The 21,671-nt window shown below is 34.9% G+C and overlaps 1 protein-coding gene across 1 annotated transcript in view; it reads left to right on the plus strand.

Annotated features, from left to right (window-relative positions):
- Nucleotides 1-21,671, plus strand: part of rdgC (retinal degeneration C) — a 59,969-nt gene that overhangs the window by 17,923 nt on the left and 20,375 nt on the right. Inside the window, exons 2-5 of the mRNA XM_076116749.1 lie at nt 7,448-7,828; nt 15,149-15,276; nt 19,132-19,222; nt 21,127-21,272. Of these exons, the coding sequence (XP_075972864.1) occupies nt 7,603-7,828; nt 15,149-15,276; nt 19,132-19,222; nt 21,127-21,272 (591 nt within the window). The 5' untranslated portion in view covers nt 7,448-7,602. The remainder of the gene's footprint in view (nt 1-7,447; nt 7,829-15,148; nt 15,277-19,131; nt 19,223-21,126; nt 21,273-21,671) is intronic.

The following is a 21,671-nucleotide window of genomic DNA, read 5'->3' on the forward strand; positions in this document are numbered from 1 at the left end:
GTAAGAAACCGTAGATAAAACGTGCGGTCGTGTATCGCTAAACTTATCTGCATACATATAACATTCCGGTACACTGAGCCAAATAACCTTTTATCTGCTAGCCTTATTACCAAACGAATTAGGAAGGATAACAGTCAGATTTTCACAAAGTGACTGTAATCGGAAACAAAAGTTTATAATTATATAGTTTTACCAGAAGTCAAGTTATTTCAGTGCACTGACTTTCATAGCACCCTTCTTCAATGTTCACAACTATCAGAGCCAACTAACTAACCTTGTAATCGGAACCATCTTAATTAGATTTCAGCTACATTGCTTGACCGAACCGATCATTCAACCGCGTATCCACTTTTCACATCACCTTGCAAAATTAGCTGCCGTATCAAATTAAAAACGAATTACTCAGTTTTAAGTAATGTCTTTCAGTTAAATTTTCCTTAAAGTAATTTATTATTAAAGTTTTCGGTTTCGGTTCCGTCCCTAGTTCTGACGTAGACTTTAGCGCTTAACGCGATCGTGTTCATGTATGTTTTACGATCTCGACGCCTAATAAATCTGTAACTTTGAGCGACCTACGCGGTCCTTTGAGCCAGAGTTAGCCACGACCACATTTCTAGTATACCCTTGTCCAGCAGCGTATATTTATGTCTCTAACTATCGAATTAATCCAATTAAAATAAATTATTGTTCCAGTACTCAGCAAGAATCGATATTACTGTATACTAAGCGTGTAATTACAATTAAACGAAAGCACATCACTCTAAGCTATAATTTACATATCTCAATTTCCATTCAACTGAATATATTATAATGATAAGTTGGTATTAGTGCCAGGGATTGCTGTTATGACTCATAAGAGCTGTTCTTGAATGGGATTATTTTAGTAACACTAATATTAGTACTAGTACAATATATGCTCCGAACCTTTGTTCGTAACTAAAGTGCTTGTGTAAACATTGGAAGCTGATTTCATAACATGATTGATTGCGGATACACCTGTCGAGAACACGAATTTTACAAGGGTCTGAAGTATACAATGTTTCAACACTAGACAGTAGACAGTTTAATGATATTCGGCATAGAAGGACTTTGTCCTTGACACCCACTCATATATTAAAAGGGGTAGACACCACTCGCCAGTAATGAACACTAACATTATGGGTCCCAAGTCATTAATAATACTATTAGTTTACTGTTTCAAACGGTTAAATACGTTCTATTAATGAACCTATATGAGTAGCCGTAAGTATAATGATATATTGATTCAATAAGTAGGAAAACACATGGCTGTAAATAAGAGGCAATAATAAATAATGATGGAGGTGGCGCGGTCGTATTTTTATCTGGTCATAACGATCGACACATTTATTACACAAAAAGTAATCATTGGAGATTAGAGCTTGACAAATTATGATATAACTTGCGGCCCACGTCTTAACAGAGGTTGTACCGTCAAATTTATCGTCTACGTGTTAATAGCGTATTGGCTTGAAACATTAAAAGTACTTGCCCTTTAAAAGTTTTAATGCTGTACCTAAAAGTAATTTTATTTTAATAAGAATGTCCGAAAAACTTTTCATTCAAGGTGATTTCAGTTGCAGTTGAATCGCGATTTTTGCACGATATTCTGTATGTCGATACTTGTCATGTTCGTGCGAGTACATCTGTCAGAGGAAATACAGCTGTAGTGGTTATTAAAGTTTACCAAACATCTCCTTTTCTATTTAGTATAAGTAAATATTTAGATTCTATGGGTAATATATAATATATATATATATAAAATATATAGGTATTTGTGGGCGTGAATAATATAATATAACTGGTATAGCAGTGCAAAATTACCACTTTTATCACAAGGCTCCATCTCTCATAAATATGTCATAGAAATAAAATAACAATTGTTCATTCCAGGATCCCGATCGTTTAATCGTTTGCTTTTATTGCGAGTATTGTGTCCCTTTATTAGGTTATCTTCTACATTTGTTTTGTATCACATTCCCGCGTTTTGGTATAAAGCTTTGTATTTTTTGTCGCTGTAATATTATTGCTTGATGTCTTTGACTTCTGGCCGACATTTTCTATTGCCTATCTAGTAAAGTTATTTGATGTCCAAGAAAATGTTTGTTATAAAACATCTCTATTATGTTCCTAAACTTTTTCTTTCTTTATCAGGGACGACAGAGAAAGAGCGATTTAAATGTTAATTATCTTTTCTCACTATAAATCTAGTAGCACAACTATTGAAATTGACTACCATACTTTCCTATAATTTGATTCAAATCTCTCTCAGAAATGGTGGCATTATCCAGAACACTAGCGAACGGCAACATTAGTAATGGAAATAATATAATTAATGCGACTTGGCGCAGTGCCGCGCAGGATTGGATTACTTCGCAACCATTGTATTATGCGGGTAAAAGAACATTTAATGGATTTTCATGAAAATTCACTCAGTCCACCATTACGTTCACCTTTGAATTAACATTTAAAAGTGATAACGAAATAGTTCCTTGGATGTGTTGTTATTTATTAAGGTAGGTTGCCTGTCATATAAACACAGAATAACTTTGAAACTAGGCTAACTTCTTACCACAAGCATGAAGGAACTCGTACCAAAAACTTTTCTCCAAGTATACCTGATCTTGTAGTAAACCGCTAGTGTCAGGAAGTAGGATTCAGTTTCTGTTTAACAATCGTCTACTACACAATTTCTGACACAGTAATCGTCGCTATCTAAAAGACTTTTTGCCAAGCATTACGACTTATAAGTCCAACAATTTAGTAGAGAGCCAAAATGCAAGGTTTTAGAATTGAGAACAACAATAAACTTTAGCTGACGGTAGCCTTTTCGATACTGCTACTTTATTTCGAAAAAAGGCATAGATTTTTAATTAAAATCGTGCATACCAAGGCCCTCTACTTAATCGTTGGAATATAACACTAGATTAGCAGATTAATTTCGGAGTTTACATTCAGTTTGTTGGTAACAGATGGCGTTTAACGAAGTAGTGCATCAGTGACAAGCCAACATCACCACAGGAGATATTTCAGTCCCGTTTACGAGTAGTCATTTCGCTTTATGGTGCACAATTATACGGGGACTTGGCTGTGTGTTATTCAAATAAAGAGACGGTGACCGCATATACTTGCCACTAAGATATATTACTTCCACGCCGTGATATATGTATTTTTTGGAACTATGTAGCGTGGCTATGAACATTAAGGCGTTTCTACATTAAGTGTGAATACTATAATTGTAGGTCAATGAATATGAATAAATTACGATTAACTAAAACTTATGAAAATAGCATTTCTCTAATTACAGACGTTTTAGTAAAGTGACAATTATTTTAATCTTCTAATCAACTTTTGATCTTGACAGTTTTTGCTGAGCATCATAACGACTTAGATTTCCAGCAGTGCTTGTTATGGCAGTGGCGTGTATCGCTTAGGAAAGGATGTTTTCTTGTTTCAATTCAAAGTACATTTTATTTAAACGTACATTATGGTATGTTGTATTAACACATGTCCAGATAAAATTGTAGGTAGGACATTAAATCGTAACAATGTCTCTTTTACTGTTGAGTAATTGGCACTCCTTTGTATCAGTCCAAGTGGTTCTCGTTAAACGTCCACTTTTTATGTGTTTACATTTAAGATTTTACTGAAAATAGTACCATAAACGCAAAGTCGTTTACATCATTTACGCTTCATTTCCTACAAGATCAACGCCTTGCTTCTGTTGCTTTTATTTCTATCCATAACGTTGAATTTATTTACGTGGTAGCTTTATTCCGTTATAGGTCTTTCACAGTCACGGCATCAATAAAAATAACCTATAATGTGCTATTTATAAAACAATAAACTAAGAATAAGTAGAGCCTCGTATGACGCGTTGATCACAACGTAAGAGTGAAATACCTCTATAAATAGTAGTAAAACGGAAAGGTAAGTCATATCTATTTACTCTGAGCAAAGTACGGCCTACGCATCCTTACGCAGTTCACCAGAAATCCGAGTAACTTTTTCATAAATGTGGAATGGTGACTCAAGATTTATTGTTATAGCTACCCAAAAAATGCTCTCTTTCATCCTATTGAGCTACATACCTTACATCGTCTAATCTTTTGTATCACGCCGTTGTGAAAAAGGACCTCTCATTTATGATTCTAACTGCTCTGCTCGATCTTTGGCTTAAGTTAAAAAGTACGTGAGTAATGTTGCTTTCTTCTGTGCACTTAGCTTGATTCTCTGCAAGAGAAGCAAAAATGCTACTTAGTTACGTATCGTAAAGCAACTAATTTTGATTGCGAATCACGTAGCAATCGTTTGCAACGTTTTATGTTTGCTACAAGGGCTCTATTTAGTTTTCGGTGCGTGCGATGCTTTAATGAGAATACCGAAATTATTTCAGACCCCAAAGATTACAAAGGTCTAACAAAGCCACATTTTACGCGATCTCAAACCATCTGTTTCAGCGGTCTTAGAATAAATGCTGGCAATTACTTAAGTGACGATCAATTAAGTTTCTCATTTCTTTTAGTTTATTATAGTTCATAAGCTTTTTTACTTTTCATAAATTCATTGACATTACGCTGGCATTAAAGTACTCGTTTACATTATTCATGAGACGGTTACGGACTTCTTGAATGTTCTGCTTTATGTCTTCAGGAGGATCGCTACCCACGTTTATTATACGAAGAATTTAAAACTTCATAACATACAATACCTATCAAAACCTTTGAACTGTCGGGAGAGAAATATAATAAAGTTGAGGCAGACAACATATTTGATTCTTGCTACAACAAAAAACAAGTTATTAAATATATGGCGCCGTGCGTAATACAGAAGCAATTATTTTAGGAACGTTATTTGGTATATACAATGTGAACGTTTGTTCAGAAACGGGAGTTAATTTATTGTATTGTAGCTATAGGCATATATGTAGCATATACGAATACTAGATAGCTCTGGTTCTGTGATAGTAATTATCAACAATGTGTAGCTATTCAGCTTTGCTAATTACTATTAATAATTGTCATTTCTCTCACAATGTGTATACATTCATCACAATAGATTCGATGTTATTGAAATCCTGTTCCCAAAGACTGAGGATCAATACTGCAATGTTGTGCAGTCTTTACCGCAAATCCCAATTTCAGTGTGTAATATATCGTGAACAGTAATACTCGAGGCATTATCCGATCGGTTCGATACATCTTCCCAACTCTTATTGGTATTGTTTTAAAAATGGGATTTCGGTTAAGATATTTTTTTGCAATTTAAGTTCATTTTACTTATGTATGATAGAGGCATCGCTATTAGTTGCCTAGGGATAAAAGATAGAGAAATTTAGTTTACAGTAGGTATCTAACTAGGCTAGGCATATTGGGCACTTGTAGAAAATGATCTTGACGAAAGAACAAAATACTATATTAGTGTAGTTAAGAATATCAGTAAAAAAATATATTGTAGAAGGACAAGAAAAACACAGTCGCTCGGGACAAAGTAACATATATTATTGGATAAATTTCGAGAGAAATAAAAGTAAATCGGGCTCATGACCGACATTCAAACCGGCTGTCTCAGATAAAGCCAAATACGTACACCAACCTTTTTGCGATTGGCCTATTTTTGGCAATTTTATGACCTGCGTAACGTAAAAGCTATAAAGCCGCCATTATTTGATTAGCACATTCGCCACATGTGATAATAATATTAGTGATGGAGCACTGAATCTTTCATAGTTCATGAGACAGTTAACGACATTTCGACTATAAATGCTTTTTATTATAAGACTCTACTTTATGCCTAGACGTAAAGAAAGTTAGGTATAAATTGGATAATATTGTCATCATTCAATGATACCTAGGCAAAGTAGTGATGTCCTTGAATCAAGAAAACGTATGCTAAGGCCGAAAAGTTATTTTCTTTAGAAATATTATTATTGATGCTATACAGTCTGATCAATAATGTCATCTACCCTGGTCATTCATGGCCATATAATTTTGCCCGGGGTGCCTTTAACCACCCAGATGCGAGGTTGAATACTAATCACAAGTAATCAGTAAAGTAAGTATGGTACCATAAGTAACCGATAAACGATATCTAGCCTAGTTCACCAAATTAATAATGACCCATTTAGCTCGATCATATGTGATAATTATTATTATGTGTTTGTTAAATACATTTCTGTTAGTACATTACTTCAAATAAAAAAAGAAGTAAATATTTCACAAATTATGAACGTCAATATAACTTCGTCGAGAATGTTTTTGTGTTTCCTCCTCTTTATTTATAAGCTAGAATGAGTTTTATAGCCGGCCTTCTTTTGTTTTGACATTTCAGTACCTCATTAGCAAGTGACAAGTTGAGAGGAAAATGATTAATCTCCATTTATAGACCGTCTTATCTTGTAATAAAGTGGCGTATTGTGACATTGATATTTAACTAATCGTGGAGGGATAGTTCACTAAATATGATATAAGTAAAGGGGTAAAGTTCAGTGTGACAATGTGTGACAAGGAGTTGGAAGGATCAGAGAAAACAAGACGTCACAAAGATACCTACGTTTAAGTTTTAGGGATCCATAACTAAAAGGGCCGAAAGTCCTTTTGTTGCCAACCGTACCCAATATCTTCTGTTGTAACTATGTATACGGGTTTATGTAGAAAAGTAAAGAAAATCTGTATTCTGAAGAAATATTTTTCGTTTGGTTTGGACGTATCGGCCCAGAGTACTGCTTATTTTGGAAAAACCATTTACGGATATAATCATTTTACTATACTATGGAAGTTATTCAATGTTTCATTGTTCATCTAAACCTCTTTTAGGCCTATTTAAGATTTAAGCAGTTCAAAGATGAAAAGGCAAAGATTAATTTTCACCCGCGTTTATTAATAGAAACAGTGTACAAAGCCCAAAACTAACTTCCATTTAGTTTTGTAATGTAAAGGTAGAGCGTTAAGTGAAACCCTTTAAAAAGGACAAAATAATACGAGTTGGGCCTTAATTACTTATACTTTATTAACACAGGTGTTTAATTACAACGTTTACATAAATAATTACTGCCTCGTATGCTGGGTGTCCATAAAACAGAACAAAACGGTTACACTTAATTTGTGAGAGTTGTTCGTGGCGGGATGCGCGTTTAAAGTTATGTCACTTTGAAGGCCTTACAATAATTAGCTAGGTAAATGCAATAGTTAGTTTAGTAACTAATGATCTAGATTATAACTAATAATTCTAAGTATTTCCAACAGTAGTTGACTGAAACTAATCACCGTCAGCTGCATTAGCCAGGGTTTTGTTTACCTCCGCTACCCGTGAACCTTACATACAAGACTACTAAGTTGTTGGACTATGCCATATATAGGTACAAACCTTCCCCCTTATCGTCATCTTGTACCATATTTCTGTTAATTTATTTAATTTTGTATTGTTACAGGTAAAGTCCAGTCATAGACTGGGCCATGTCAACAACTCTCATTCTTTCACGTTGCCAAGACATCAGTCACCATTCCTAAATCGCGGCAGAAGACTCCACGATGTACGCGGAAACGAAAAGATAAGAAGAGTTATAGAAAGGACAAGAGTCCCACGATGTTTTCTCTCGCTGAAGGGTGTGGGTGCGTCAGCTTCCGAGGGGGGCGACGACCTCGCTCTCAGGGAGATGATTCTTCATCATGCAGGAGCTCGGAGATAGAGCAGGAAGTCCCCAAGCGACTTAGTAAGAGAGTCCTAAATGGCGAATGTACCATTAAGGCTCTAGCACCCTTCTTGCGGTTTTGGAGACGAGATGACGTCAGCATGACGAAGGCTGAAAGAAGTAAGTTTAGATTTTATATTCTAGGTATGATTTTCATTTGTTTTGATTCTAGGGAGGTCGAAATTTACAGTCAAAGCTTTAAAAATAATAATATACATATTTGAGTTAATAAGTTGACAGTTATAAACAAAAAGAAGTCATAAATAATAGGTTTAGTAACAATGTCATTATTTGTTGAAATAAAGTTATATTTATATCACATGAATCCATTATTCATATTGTTTAAAATATAAATCTCGCACGAACGTGTACATATATCACGTGTGTCGACTTCGCAAAGAGTAGAAAATAAGGGATTTTTCTCGCTTAGATCCCTTTTCACCCACATGTTTGGCTTCACGGTCATTGAATAAGTAAGATCTCGGAACAGAATACGGCTTACGACCCAATGTTTTAAAACTTCTTCCTTATATTTTTGTGGAAACATTATTCAGATAAAGGTAACTAATAGCGTTTAAATCTATCAATGTTTAATAGATATTGATCTGAGAGTGCTTTTAACTTTTTAATCTAAATGTTTTACTTGATTTGTTTTTTGGAGTTTTGTATTAAGCAATAAAGAGTTTGCAAATATTTTTACGCTTCAGACAGAAACCGATAAGATTGAAATATAACAATATTAAAGCAACTATAGATTAAATATTTACGGCTAGTTAGTTAGCAAGGATCAGATTTTGTATTAAACATTTCTAATACAATATATTGAAGGTTGACTAACGTAAATTGGATCTCAGTCTTACCTATTAATAAACACAAAGGCACAGACAGGTTAAGGTTTCAGTTGTGTGTTAAGTAACTGCGGAACATTTATAGGACATCTATAGCCATTGTCCGCACTCGTATATTGTGTAAGGGGTTAATGTGATTCATGTGCGGTTGGCACTTATACCGTAACTTAATTAAACCATGGCCCTACCCACCGTCTTGGCTGTCATGACCTACCACCTGTTCCCGGGAGACTTAATGCAGTCCGCAAGTATACGGGTAATAGTACCCACTTACTGATTAAAGCCATTTATCTAGCAGGCCATTGGCACTGCCACACATTGTAGCAAATTAAAAGAGACATGCGTCACGATGTTTTATACGTTACTAAGTAATTTGAAAGAGTGTGCACTAGGTTTGTGTGGAAAGTTTTTGTATCGTTAATCACGAACTGCACGCTATGTACCTAATTATTTCAATTTCAGAGCTTTCGAAAACACGTAGACGTAGTATAACCTACCCAGTATAGTATAAGTAATAATATAAACAAAAATATGTTCGCATACGGGCAGTTACCACAAATGCAAGTAAATCTGATCAACACAGGACACACAGTTTAATTTGAAGTGTATCTGGATACTTCTTAATAATAAACATATGATAATCAATTAAACTATAAATTACGGTTGGTATATACTAGGGGTCAACAAGACTGTTCGATAACTCAATTAATTACAAATAGCATTGAAATTAACTGTTTGCTATGAAAATTGGATCGTGTCCAATATCAGAAACCATATGACTATATCCATACTTGTCTACGTATATCTTAACGCAGTTTGCCCGTGCAGTAATCAACATGTCTATACATAGTGGTGTGTTACTGCCACTATTCAATTGCCTCATCAGCGTTGAAAGGATTGAAACATGATGAAGTATTTATCATCATATGTGTTTGACCTATAGTAGGAGCTAAAGATCAATAACGTTAACCGAAACCAGAGTGTAAAACAAAACCAGACGGATTGGTATTCGAGTAGAATCTGTACTAATATTATAAAATTGTAAAGTTTGTTTGGTTGAACGCGATAATTTCAGGTACCACTGGTGTGAATTGTATTTCAGTGTTGGAAAGCCTATTTATTGAGGAGGGCTATAGGCTATATAACATTACGCTTCGACAAATAGAAACAGTACCAGTAAAAAATGTTACAAAAACGGGGAAAAATCCATTCTCTCTTATGTGACGCAATCGAAGTTGCAGGGCTCAGCTTGTTACATATAAAATAGTCGCCTGTAGTTACATTTATAATTACCGTGGAGTGTTTGTAATGAACATGTCATGGTTCGCGCAGTATGTAATTACGTAGAAATACTCTTTTTGCACTTTTTATAGTTTAAAATAATTACCCAGTGGAAGTAAGTATTAGCCATATTTTATGATATTATTAGAAAATTGTACCATATTACGATAACTTATATATTTTTTATAACTGCAATTCTAAACATGCGAGTTTCTAAGAATATGGGTCCATGATCAACTGTAATAAAGTAAGACCAAGTGCGGAATAAATAAAGCGAGGATCACGCACACTCGGGTGTAGTTTATTTACGTTGTTTGCTATAAAAAGGCAGTATGCGGTATCAAGAGAGTGTGAGACATAATCGCCTAGTTTGAAGTCACGAACTCACGACGGGAACGACTTTTATAGTTCAGTATGAGGATTTCATCAATAATTCTTTACTCTTGTTTCTATGTCACTGAGACTTTGACATAATTCTGGACAAAAATTACTTCTATACTTACGCGAAATTATTTTTTGTAGGACGTAGGACATACAAAGTTGTCTCGACTGGGAGTTGATTCCAATCAAATTCACGTGGTTCTTGCAAAACTATGAAGATATTGTATTCTTTGCGAAGGTGGTACAATGGTTCCTATTTAATTCTACAACATACATGTACCACAGAGATATATATTGTATTTGTACATACAAATGAAACGTGGCTTAATGTTATGTTATGACACGTTCAAATTTCGCAATTGCTTAATTCGTTATGATAAACGCTCGACGGTGGGACGTATTGTGGTTTATCTGCTAATGATTTCAGTACACCGGCACCGCTGTCCGCTATTTTACTTACATGTATACATTATACCCATTGACCCACATTTTAACGTTTATGTTTGTTCTCCGAAGCGATCAACGTTTTATTAAATATGGGGTGTTTTAATGACGAAAGATAATACCCCCATTGGGTAATAAATCATTATGTAATCGCGTTGAGGCTAATTTGCATTCCGTTTAAACATTATATCACCTCGCTAAGGGACTGATTATAATGAGGTCTTTATTATTAAGTTGAACGGCTTTAGTTAGCTTACGTAGTAATGGTAAGGTTTAGCCTCAAACCCGAGGATATACAGCTTTATACGTTTCTGCAGTACTTTAGGCGAGTAGCGGTTTATTCATTCAGACATAATTAATTTCGATCATTTTTCTTTTCATTGTATTCAGAAAAACCTAACATACTGCTTTATCATTATTCGTATAGAGAGCAATAAAAAAAATGCTTTTAAAGCTGCGTCATGTTTCGTTTTACTTGTGTCTGATGTAAGCCATCAATTTTGATGTCAAAGAGAAATATGGCGTACAAATAAATGCCTTTAGGATCTCTCAAATGCCTAGCCTTATGTAAACTTTTAGCTGCTATAGAAGTATGACTAACATCGTGAGTACATTTGTCTATCTAAGTGCTCATATTTTTACAACATACTTGAGTTCTTACTTGCGACATGTTTAAAAGAAAAGAAAATTGCTTTAGTGGCGATTTATGATGCTGTGATGTACCGAGCTTCCGTTGACAGTAATAAGCTTATACCACGAGCGAGAATATATGATATATGTATATAATATTGTGAGATAACTTCAAAAAGGCAATCTTTACCTCTTTCTTACGTAGGTTAATCTTCAGAAACAAACTCTTTTACAGCAATATGTTAAACTCCACGAAGATATAAACCTGAAGACAATTAGTAAACAAAATTAAAACAACGTAATAGTAATAAGAGGTACCCAAGAATTAAGGAGTAAAGTAAAAAATAAGATTTTTTGATAATTTAAATTCTACACAAAAAGACTTTATACGAATGTTGAATTTACATATCCACAAATAGTAAACCACTTATCTTTAGAACTTTGAAGCTGTGTGACGTTTACGAGGGGCAGGATGACCGAATAAAAGTGCTTCTATTTTACAACTTCCTAGAAAAGCGAAACGAGCTCCCAGTTTTTAGTACAACTATACAACTTGCGACACAAACATTACTAAAACATGGTTTGCCACTATGACAGTAACGAGAAATTTTGGCTCCGACATTTTGTAAGTCACAACTGTAGTGTTCTTTTTTATACGAGGCCGTAGTTTAATTTCTAGTCCTGTTTATTATAAATGTTCTCAAATCTTAACTTTAATTTCAAATTCAGAAAATAATAATCGAGTATCGATTGTTGACAAACAAAAAAATTAAGCCTCCATGAATTTATGAGATAGATATCTAACCCCGAGCAAAATAAGACTATCAAAGCTGATCTATGTCGGTTTCCGATATTTTGCACGGGTCTGGCTTGTTGTACCTAACTACACGTATTTACGTATAGTATATTTACTTCGTCAGATAAACCACTATCCGTACTACCAGTAATTCCCCAGTGTAGGAAGATAAAAACGGTCGGCTAGGGTCTCTAAACGAACATTTATATCGTAGGGAATAATGTATGTAGCACTTTAGTACAAGGAGCTCTTTTCCAACGTTATCTCCATGCGGGTCTACTACAATCGCGTGTGTTTTAGGAAGACATTATTAACATGTCTGTAATGGCCGAACGGTCTACGTCGTTCTCTTAGAAAAACAAATGTACATGACTATCTACGGATCCCTGAAGTTTAATACGGATGAAGTTCGAGCTTGTTTTAAGAGTTCCACAAGATGTTCAAAATATTGCTTGTTTTAACAAAATAAGCCCAACATTGCGACGCGACGATAAAAATGCCATGGAAATTGGGTTCCTGAATTTGCAATTCAGAATATCGAATATGGGCGGGTATGTTCGCCAAGATGACGGTTGACACCCTTGTAGATGTCTACCTTGCCGATAGCAATATGTGGAAAATCTGTCCAAATACGTCGTAGTAAAGTGATTATATTATTGGCTTGACTTCATATGAATTTAATTTGGGATAAGGGTTTCATTTAGGTGAACAGTCAATATTGACATTTAATGTCTGCCTTTAGGTTCGGGTTCTAAAAGACATAGAAATAGTAATTTATCATTTCAAGGGACATATAATATCACGGTAACCAGTGTAACTTGTGCTGAAACATTAATAAATCCAAAGAAAAATGTTTGTCCGAATTAATATAATAAACGTGGAACGCAGAGTGTAAAAGTTATCAATGGGACGTGGTCATAAATTCGAGTGTAAACATTTAAAGGTTTTGCTAACGGAGTTTCTGACCGTAATTCTCGTAATATAGATTTGCGAGCGAAATACGTGTAATTCTGACTTATAATCCTATTACTGACTGTTGAGTGCTTTTGAGTTTGGATACTCGAGCAATCCAAATATAATTATCATCTGAAATATTAATACACGACAATTTATATACACGACATTCTCCCGGTGGTAAGACAATAAAGATATGGTGTCAAAAAGATTGAATTAGCGATCAATAAGAGGCTATAACAAAGTGAGATGAGCGAGTGATCAGTATTCCCTGATGTACGAAACAGTATCTAATGTAATGTATATAAGGTGTGTAATACTGTGTAAGTATAGATAACAAAATGACTTTCTTCGTAGTTCGAGCTACCTAAGTGCGTTCGGTTCGTAACATAATTATTTAGTTTCGCAACTGCTGATAGAGTTAATTATGTTTTGTTCCACAGTGATAACTTATTTGGAATACTTGCGTGCCTCAAATAATGGTACAGTCCGTATAGTCCGACAACTTAGTAGCGAGCCTTATATGTATTTAGAATTTAGAACCTTCAAACGCGTGCCTGTCTGCTACTTTTTTTTGGACATAGGTACATACCTGTGTCCAAAAAAAAGTGGCCGAAATCTCAATTATACTCTAGTTAAATCAAGGATTCCAAGGGTCTCTACTCAGTTATCAGACTATGCCTGTAATTAATACAATAACGACATGCCCCTGTAAAAAGAGTTATTGACTCTTTAAAATTAAAAAAAATGAGGATTCAAATATAATGATAAACATGCAATAATTATTACAGACAATAATATACTCGTACACTGACAAGGGTCAGGCTTTTAAAAAATGTATTGCCGTTGTTTTCAATAAAATTGTTCATGTCGGATCTTCCGATACACGACAACCTTTTATTCAGAGCAGTCTCTTTTAATGCATGTATAATCGAACCTTATTAAAATCATATGCAACATGAAAATTAAGCATTATTATAACAGAATTGAGTTTCGCAATGATAGAGTCAATCCTTACAAAACAAAGCCTACATTGACTATAAGTATAATAATAAACCGTTGACAAAAACATAGTGTGGGAGTAAAAAATGTAAGCAATATGTACATTAAGCGATTGTTGGTAAAAATCCTATTATCTCTTGTTATTTTGTACGTCGTCGGTTAGAGGTAATAAAGCGTAGCGCCCAAACAGCTGTTTGTTTACCCACAGCCCACACTATTCGTAGGGTTCTATATCGGAAAATCATTAAGAACTAATATTTTGGCCAGCATTAACTTAAAGTATATAACGTTATCGTATTTCTATAGAAATACGCTTTGTAGTTTACAAAGCAATTATACAATGACGTGTTATAATCCAGAAAGCTGTATCTTATTAATATCAATCTAAACAAACCTATTTTATAGCTAACAAATTCAAATATTTTTACCCCTAATGTTGAGGTCGAGTGCCACTTTCAAATCTGATTTGACAGCAAAAATGTCCGCACTCATTAAAACGGACAGTTATTAACGAAACGCCTCGACAAGGGAATTAATTCCGATAATCATGCTGTAACACAATCGTATTTCAATTATTACTTGTGGCATTACCTCGGTTACTGTACGTAGTATGAGTGATTTCATTTCAATTCAAATGTTTTATGGATTAAACAGATGAAGGCATTGTTGTATGAAACATTTATCACAGAGATATAAGCGAGTAGTATAAATAAGTCTTGTGTTTAGTGCCTTTATTCGAACTCGCAAAAAATAATACTTCTTTATTCCTAATATGGATGAACTGTCAATACAAATGTAATGTTTACAGTATCAACGCATTCTCCAGTAGCTGATAAAACCATTTATTTAACCGTATCTGTGATCGTAAAATACTTGAAAAGATGCTTTAATGTTGTAATCGTCGAACGTTTCATTGTTTTCACATTTATTCCCTTTTTATTGGCAATCTTGAATACGATTTTTCAACGTTGACTTCGGCTATTTTCTGGTCTGAGAAATTGTCTTATCTCGCCTTGATAAAATCCCAAGAGGATTGTTCAGACGAAAGAACAAAGTTGGGGATTGCTTTCGTTGTAAATGTTTGATTATGAGTTATTGTTTCAGCGATGAAGGCAGCGATCCTGATACAGCAGTGGTACAGGAGGTACCTGGCAAGGATGGAGGTCCGCAGGCGTTATACCTGGACCATATTCCAGAACATCGAATACGCCGGTGAACAGGATCAAGTGAAGGTAAGTAAACGAACAAATTAATTTCATATTCAGAGTATTATGAAATCACTTTTGAGAAACAAGTAGATTATTTGCCCCTTTCTCTTGCGGTTCTGGCTCACACGATTGTTTGATACTACATTATAATATCCGTAAATAAATATTGGATCGTAATAGTAAATGAAAACTGGCTCAACCAAAATATTTTAAACCTTTATTTTATAAAGTAGAGTATAGTTTTCTCTCAGAGACAACTAAAGTTTATTGTATTGTTTCTTAGGTAATTAAGGCAATGTTTTAAAAATATGCGTAAAAATTAAAATTTGCCCGAAATCAGAATAAGATCCGGCGCGGAGGTTTAACGACGTCCTGTTAGTCGTTAAATCTCCGACTTTTAAAAGTAATGTATACTTACTATATACTCTATGAAAATTATTTATGTATGCGACATAAAGATAACAGGCTCTTTAATATTACGCGCCATAGACTACGATGCCATTAAATCTTGTAGGTACCTCGTGTAATTTGCTTTTAGTATCTTTAGACATACTATTACTATATTAGCAGTTATTGTGACAAAGTTGAAAGATATCAAGGTTGGTATTACCCGTATTGAGTTTAATATAAACTATAGGCTGCACCAGCAAAACTGTGTCAGCTGTGAAAGACGTAATATGATTACTTGACTAGGCAGCAATATTTTAAGAGTAGGCAAGCGTCTGGCAACAAACTAAAATCGTTCTTCTCTATCAAAATTGCGCTAAATTGCTTCAAGTACGCTAGAAAATCTTTTATCTGAACAATGATATTGTTATCACAAACAATATCAAGCTCGGTTAAGAGTAGCCTTCGTCCATGATTTATAATTAAATAGATAAAGGAAATAAATTACATTTTGAAGCGATTAACGTTGCCCTTTAATTTTAATTTATCGTTGCGGTTCGAACTTCTGAAAATGTAAATTGTGAAAATGTTGTTCTGACGTGCTTTACATTAAATTTTAACTTAAAAATAATTTGTGGAGGGACGGAAGTGCGGTATTGCTTCAACAATAATGAAAGATATTTATACCGACCGAGAGGGCTGCGGCTCTTCAAACTGTTTTCAAAGTCAAGATTTTTAACGAACAAAGGCATAATTATATTTAAAAAAAGATGTCGAGCAAAGTTGTTTTTCTTATCTTCAAACGTACTGAGTTATAGATTCTTCTCGATCTATTTAAAGACATGCTCACTTGTAATGATAAAACCTTTTTGTCAAATTACTTTAATATTGTTATTTATCAGTAGTTCCTTAGAGAATATTTAACCCTGATGTTACAATGACATATTAATAAACGTCGGTATCTTAAGTGTGAGATCATCATATTGTTTAATAGTTAGGCACGTGTACATTTAGCATTGTTTTAGTTGTGAACAATAAATCAAAAGAATAAAAATATATGTACTATGTTTCAATTCATTAAAGTCGCTGTACTGTTTAAATGTATTAAAGCGATTATAAGTTAGTCCGCTAAGTACATGCCAGAGGACTCTAAATGTGTTATATGTGTAAATTGTATAATGAAGGTTTAGATAAAGTTATATATTCGTAGCTACGATTTCGCTTGAAAATCCACTAAACCGCGTACTTACACGCGTTCCCTTATTCCTCATTTACAATTTCGGAGAGTGTATAATATGTGTAATGAATAATGCAAAAGAGATAATACTCGTCGCAAGTTGATTATACTACATTCTAACATAATTAAGTTCATCAACGATGTCACATTAAATTAAGTCTGAGATGGTCGGAGCAATCTAGCTCGCGGCGAAGTGGCGTCGGTTCCGTTGACTCAGTGTGCTCACTGAACATTTCAGTGCGATCATTCGATTTCAGTGAACAAAGCTACGCACGGACAAACCACATTAACGTCTTACTATAATTTGAAATATTTTTCATTTTATTTCTTGACAATTTGTTCTTTTAATAAAATCTGGATTGCTTACATTACAAGTTTGTTATTCCAGCCCGACACTTTGACGGCGAAACATAACATGTACACTTCTACAGGCTTAGTCGGTCGGCATGTAGCCGAGGAAAGGACAGGGGTTAAGTGATTTAACCTGGTTAAGCGGACACCGCTCCATAGCCTCTATTTTCAATCTATGCATGTAATTATTCAAATTTTATGGGTGCCTTGTAATAGAATTATCATCTAGAGGTTAATGGTCTCCTAGGTAAAGGTTGTTTGTTTTAAGTCGAGACGGTGAGGGCTATGGACGATTACGTCGGTAGGTGCCGTGATAGCACCAATATGACTATGAACTACCGACGCGAGTGAACAATCGCGCACGCATGCATGCATGGCCAGTATTTGAATCAAACCGCCCAACCGTAAAAAGCTTAAAAACTTTATTTTTATTTTTCGCGAGTAACAACGTTGCATTTTATGCAAATGACCTTTATTCCAGTAATTGCCACTTATGCCATTTTGTTCATATTCTGTGTCAATTTACTCAATTATTACTGAATTATTTGGTGACGCTATAATTAAGTTAATGTACGAGTGTCAGCTAGCTATATATAAAAATATTATGTAGCAATGTGACTGAAACCTAGGGATAAAACAACTTTTGAGATCAGTCGAGGTTAGTACTCACTTCTCGACGAGTTAGTAGTTAACTACCGTTGAGACTTAGAGCCGTTTTGTGAAATACGTTTACAAGTGTTTTATTTAACTTTTCACGTTTTACAGCAAAACTGTCTCCTCAGTCTTGTTTAATAAGTGTTCACTTGGTAACTTGCCATGGCGTTAGACTAGAAGATAAGATTAAATACTATTTCTTGGCTATATTCGTGCGATGTTTGCACGACACCAAAAACATAGGATTAATTTAGGATCTGTCATATTTACTTTAAACTCATAAAACTTTTGGTACTCGTCAAAATTAACAAAGGTTTTTATACGTATGTATATGATGAAATTATTTCCGTATTAAAAGTTAAGGAGCAATACGCCTTCGTCGTTCCATAGAGCGGGACAAAGCATGAAAGAAATTAATTAACAGCGAAATGAAAGCTTTAAGACCGCACGTTATGAGGCGATGACAATAGACGGAATTCGTTTTATATGTGAGCCCAAGACTTTACCACGCTATATGTGGTATTCCATTAAAAGTTGAAAATTCAATTTGAGCTCATTTTGTTCCCAAGGCAATTTAAATTCAGGCCTCGAATATTAAAAAGCCTCCATATATTATATGCTTAAAGTTACTCTCATTGAGCGATATTTTAATGTAGCGGTAGTTTTAAAATGTATGCGGGAAATGCATCAATTTTCCTCCATTTTCTGCCGGCATCAACCCAACCTGCCAATTCAGCTCGGCATAATTTAGTATTACGATCCATATAAAAGACGAGCCTCTCGAGAGCGGACTAAATTTCCCGAGGAAAAATAACGAATAAATCAATACAACGCCAGACATTTCAATATGCATAAACATTTCACGTATTACAGGAGCAAATGTACATAAGTAATCATAATATATGAAGATAGACTGATTTGATTGATTTATTTATTGTTTTGATTTTTACGTCGAAGTTAGACATGGCTCAAAATTAATGAATCGTTTATTTTTGCAATTTAAGACAACATGCAAGCTTTTGTTACTATTGAACTTTACAGAACAACAATAATAAGGCGACAGATAGTAACAAATGCATTGTATTTGAGTTATTTCTGGCATTTCGAAACAGAATGGAGACAAATTTAATTTATAGCTACGATTTGTTAACGGTACATCCCTCGGAAGGTCTATAATTAATTAAATGTAACCCTATCCGTGGTGGTGCGTGGGTGTAACGCATTCACTTGATACGTTACGTTTGTTACAGCTATACAACTTCTTCAATGCTTTGTTGAGTCATATGAAGGACACCAGTGGGCGCCCCTCTTCCGAGCGAACTTCGAGGACTGCTTCCGTTTGTAAGTCACTTCACCTTGGCATTTTCGCGAGTAAACGAGCACACTCCTATTAGATTTTATCGTAATGATGTCTCGTAACCTGTTTCGTTGAGATTTTAAGTACATAACAGCAATAAACACATAAGCCCACGTTAATCCGCGGAGGGTCATTATAATCATATTACAGTAGAGCGGGTAACATTAGGGAAGTTAGTCGAGACTTGTAACGTCAACTGGCGAGGTTTATACGTTTGGGCTAATGAAGACACTTCAGTAGCTAGTTTCATTGAATCACAGATACAAACTAAAGTTTCAAACTGAGTTGGAGCAGCTCGCTTACGCTGTCTCTAGACTTTTTGATAAGTCCTAACTTTTTGTTGACCAACTTGCAAACCGAGAGAGATATGCCGCCGGGAGTTGGATATACTTTTATGAAACATTTTTATTGAGATGTTTTTTTCATATGGAATTCTATGTAAGCATGTATGCATGGACAGTGAAATTACGTAACCACAATCCGCAAATTAGGAATTTCTGACGTTAATGAAACAATTTTTCCTAAAACAACAAAAAAGGCTTCTAATTCTTTTATTCTGAGCCAATTTCATTTGGCTGAGCATACAAAGTCCATTTTTCTCTGGCGCTCAGTCCTCTAGCTTCCTTTTTGTTTTATTTTTTCAACGGTCTCCGATCACGCAACGCTGCGGTGTCTCTACACATGTCCCAAGCTATATAATTCAACTAACTGCAGTGACCTTTGCCTCGAACGCAAACAAAACTAGGTCTCTGCTATTTTTGGATCGCTGGGAGACAAAATCCCCGTGGTGTCCGTGAATTATTTATTAGTTGCAATTATTATCGACAACATTAGTTACATTATGAAATACTAATTAAATATATGTATTATGTAAAACATATTCAAATCGTTTTGAATGCTGAAAAATGGTGAATGCGATCGCTTATTACGAGAATGTAGGTCGATTCTGGAGTAGAGCAAAAGTATTTGTACTTTTTATTGATATTTAGTTTGTGCTCAAAAGTAGCCGAAAGTTTGATTACGTGCTTCATATTTGGCAAGAAGCTTGCCCCCTACTTGGTTCACGAGACTAGCATTACAAACAGTGAAAAGTTATTTAGATACTTTGACCTAAACATTCGAGAGTACCAGGCGTTTTTGTAGCTGCAATTATTTTAGTACAGTCAGCTCCAATAGGTATACTGAAGTGTGCACATTATTCCATGGAAAAACCTTTGATTGAAATATTTAATTCTTACTCATTCTACCTGATTTTGATCTGTTGTTTATTAAAGTTACGTAACACAGAGGTTTAGGTAGAGAGGGGTAGGCAGATCGCCACTTACTACGAACTATGCAAGCTATCTATGATAATATATTTATTGTGAATTCAATTCGTTTGGAAATCTCATAAACACAGACGAATTGCAAAGCATTGTGTGCGCGAGGAGACTGGAAAATGAAGCGAGCGCGGGGATTGTGTGCATTGAGCACCAAATGGAGCGCAGTTGCGCGGAGTTGACGTGCTACATCGGTTCCAAACTTAATAACAGTATTAAAATGCATTTCACTTGTGCCACGAGCGTTTTGAACTTGCTATTTTCAAACGCGAAAGTGGCAATTACACTGTCAATGTAGTCATAACAGATTTAACCATTTCGAAATAGCTTTGTATTTCGCGACAGTATAGAGCCAGGGTGATGACCCGAGACAAACGAATATGATAAATAAATACATTGTCAGTTATAAACGTAGCCTGCAACAAAGCAATTTCCATAACCGTTGTTTCTACTACAGTCGTTATATTTAACAACGCTATCATTCTGAAAGTATGAAAGAATTGGTGGAATAGATAACAAAAATGGGATAGATTTATTTTATTAGCACAAAACTCATCTCAATGTTATAGTGGAACAAGTTTTTTCCGAGGAGTCGGACGAGGGTGGGGGCGTCGATGAGACTGCACCCCCAAAACCTTCCCGCGGCCCCGACATTGAATTCCCGCTGCAAAGAAAGGATATCGACTTGCTGATTGAGGCATTTAGAAAGAAGAAGGTAAGATTAAATGAATAAATTATGTTCCCTCTTACGATCTACACACATCTTTATAGCTCCAATTGTGTTACTGGATTTACGAAACACAGCAAATATTTAACAATTTATAAAAGGAAATGTTTATCAAGAACTGCCACATAGATGTTAAAGTTAGATTATATAAGACTCTTATCATTTCGCCAGTGATCCTGGCATTAGCCCCGTCTCCGTTTACGACATCTATAAGAAACAATGGCTCGATCTCATTCTGCCTATCTCTGTTGTATGCGCAAATACCCTCTAGAGAAACACGTTTCCTAGTATTGCTTGCACGACAACACGAATAATAGATGGTCATTCTAGTCATCGATTAAAATATTCACGCTGAAAAATATATCTTGCACAAAAATTTCAGCCAGT

Source organism: Anticarsia gemmatalis, chromosome 7 (assembly GCF_050436995.1).
Source record: "Anticarsia gemmatalis isolate Benzon Research Colony breed Stoneville strain chromosome 7, ilAntGemm2 primary, whole genome shotgun sequence".
In the NCBI taxonomy this organism is placed as follows: Eukaryota; Metazoa; Arthropoda; class Insecta; order Lepidoptera; family Erebidae; genus Anticarsia; species Anticarsia gemmatalis.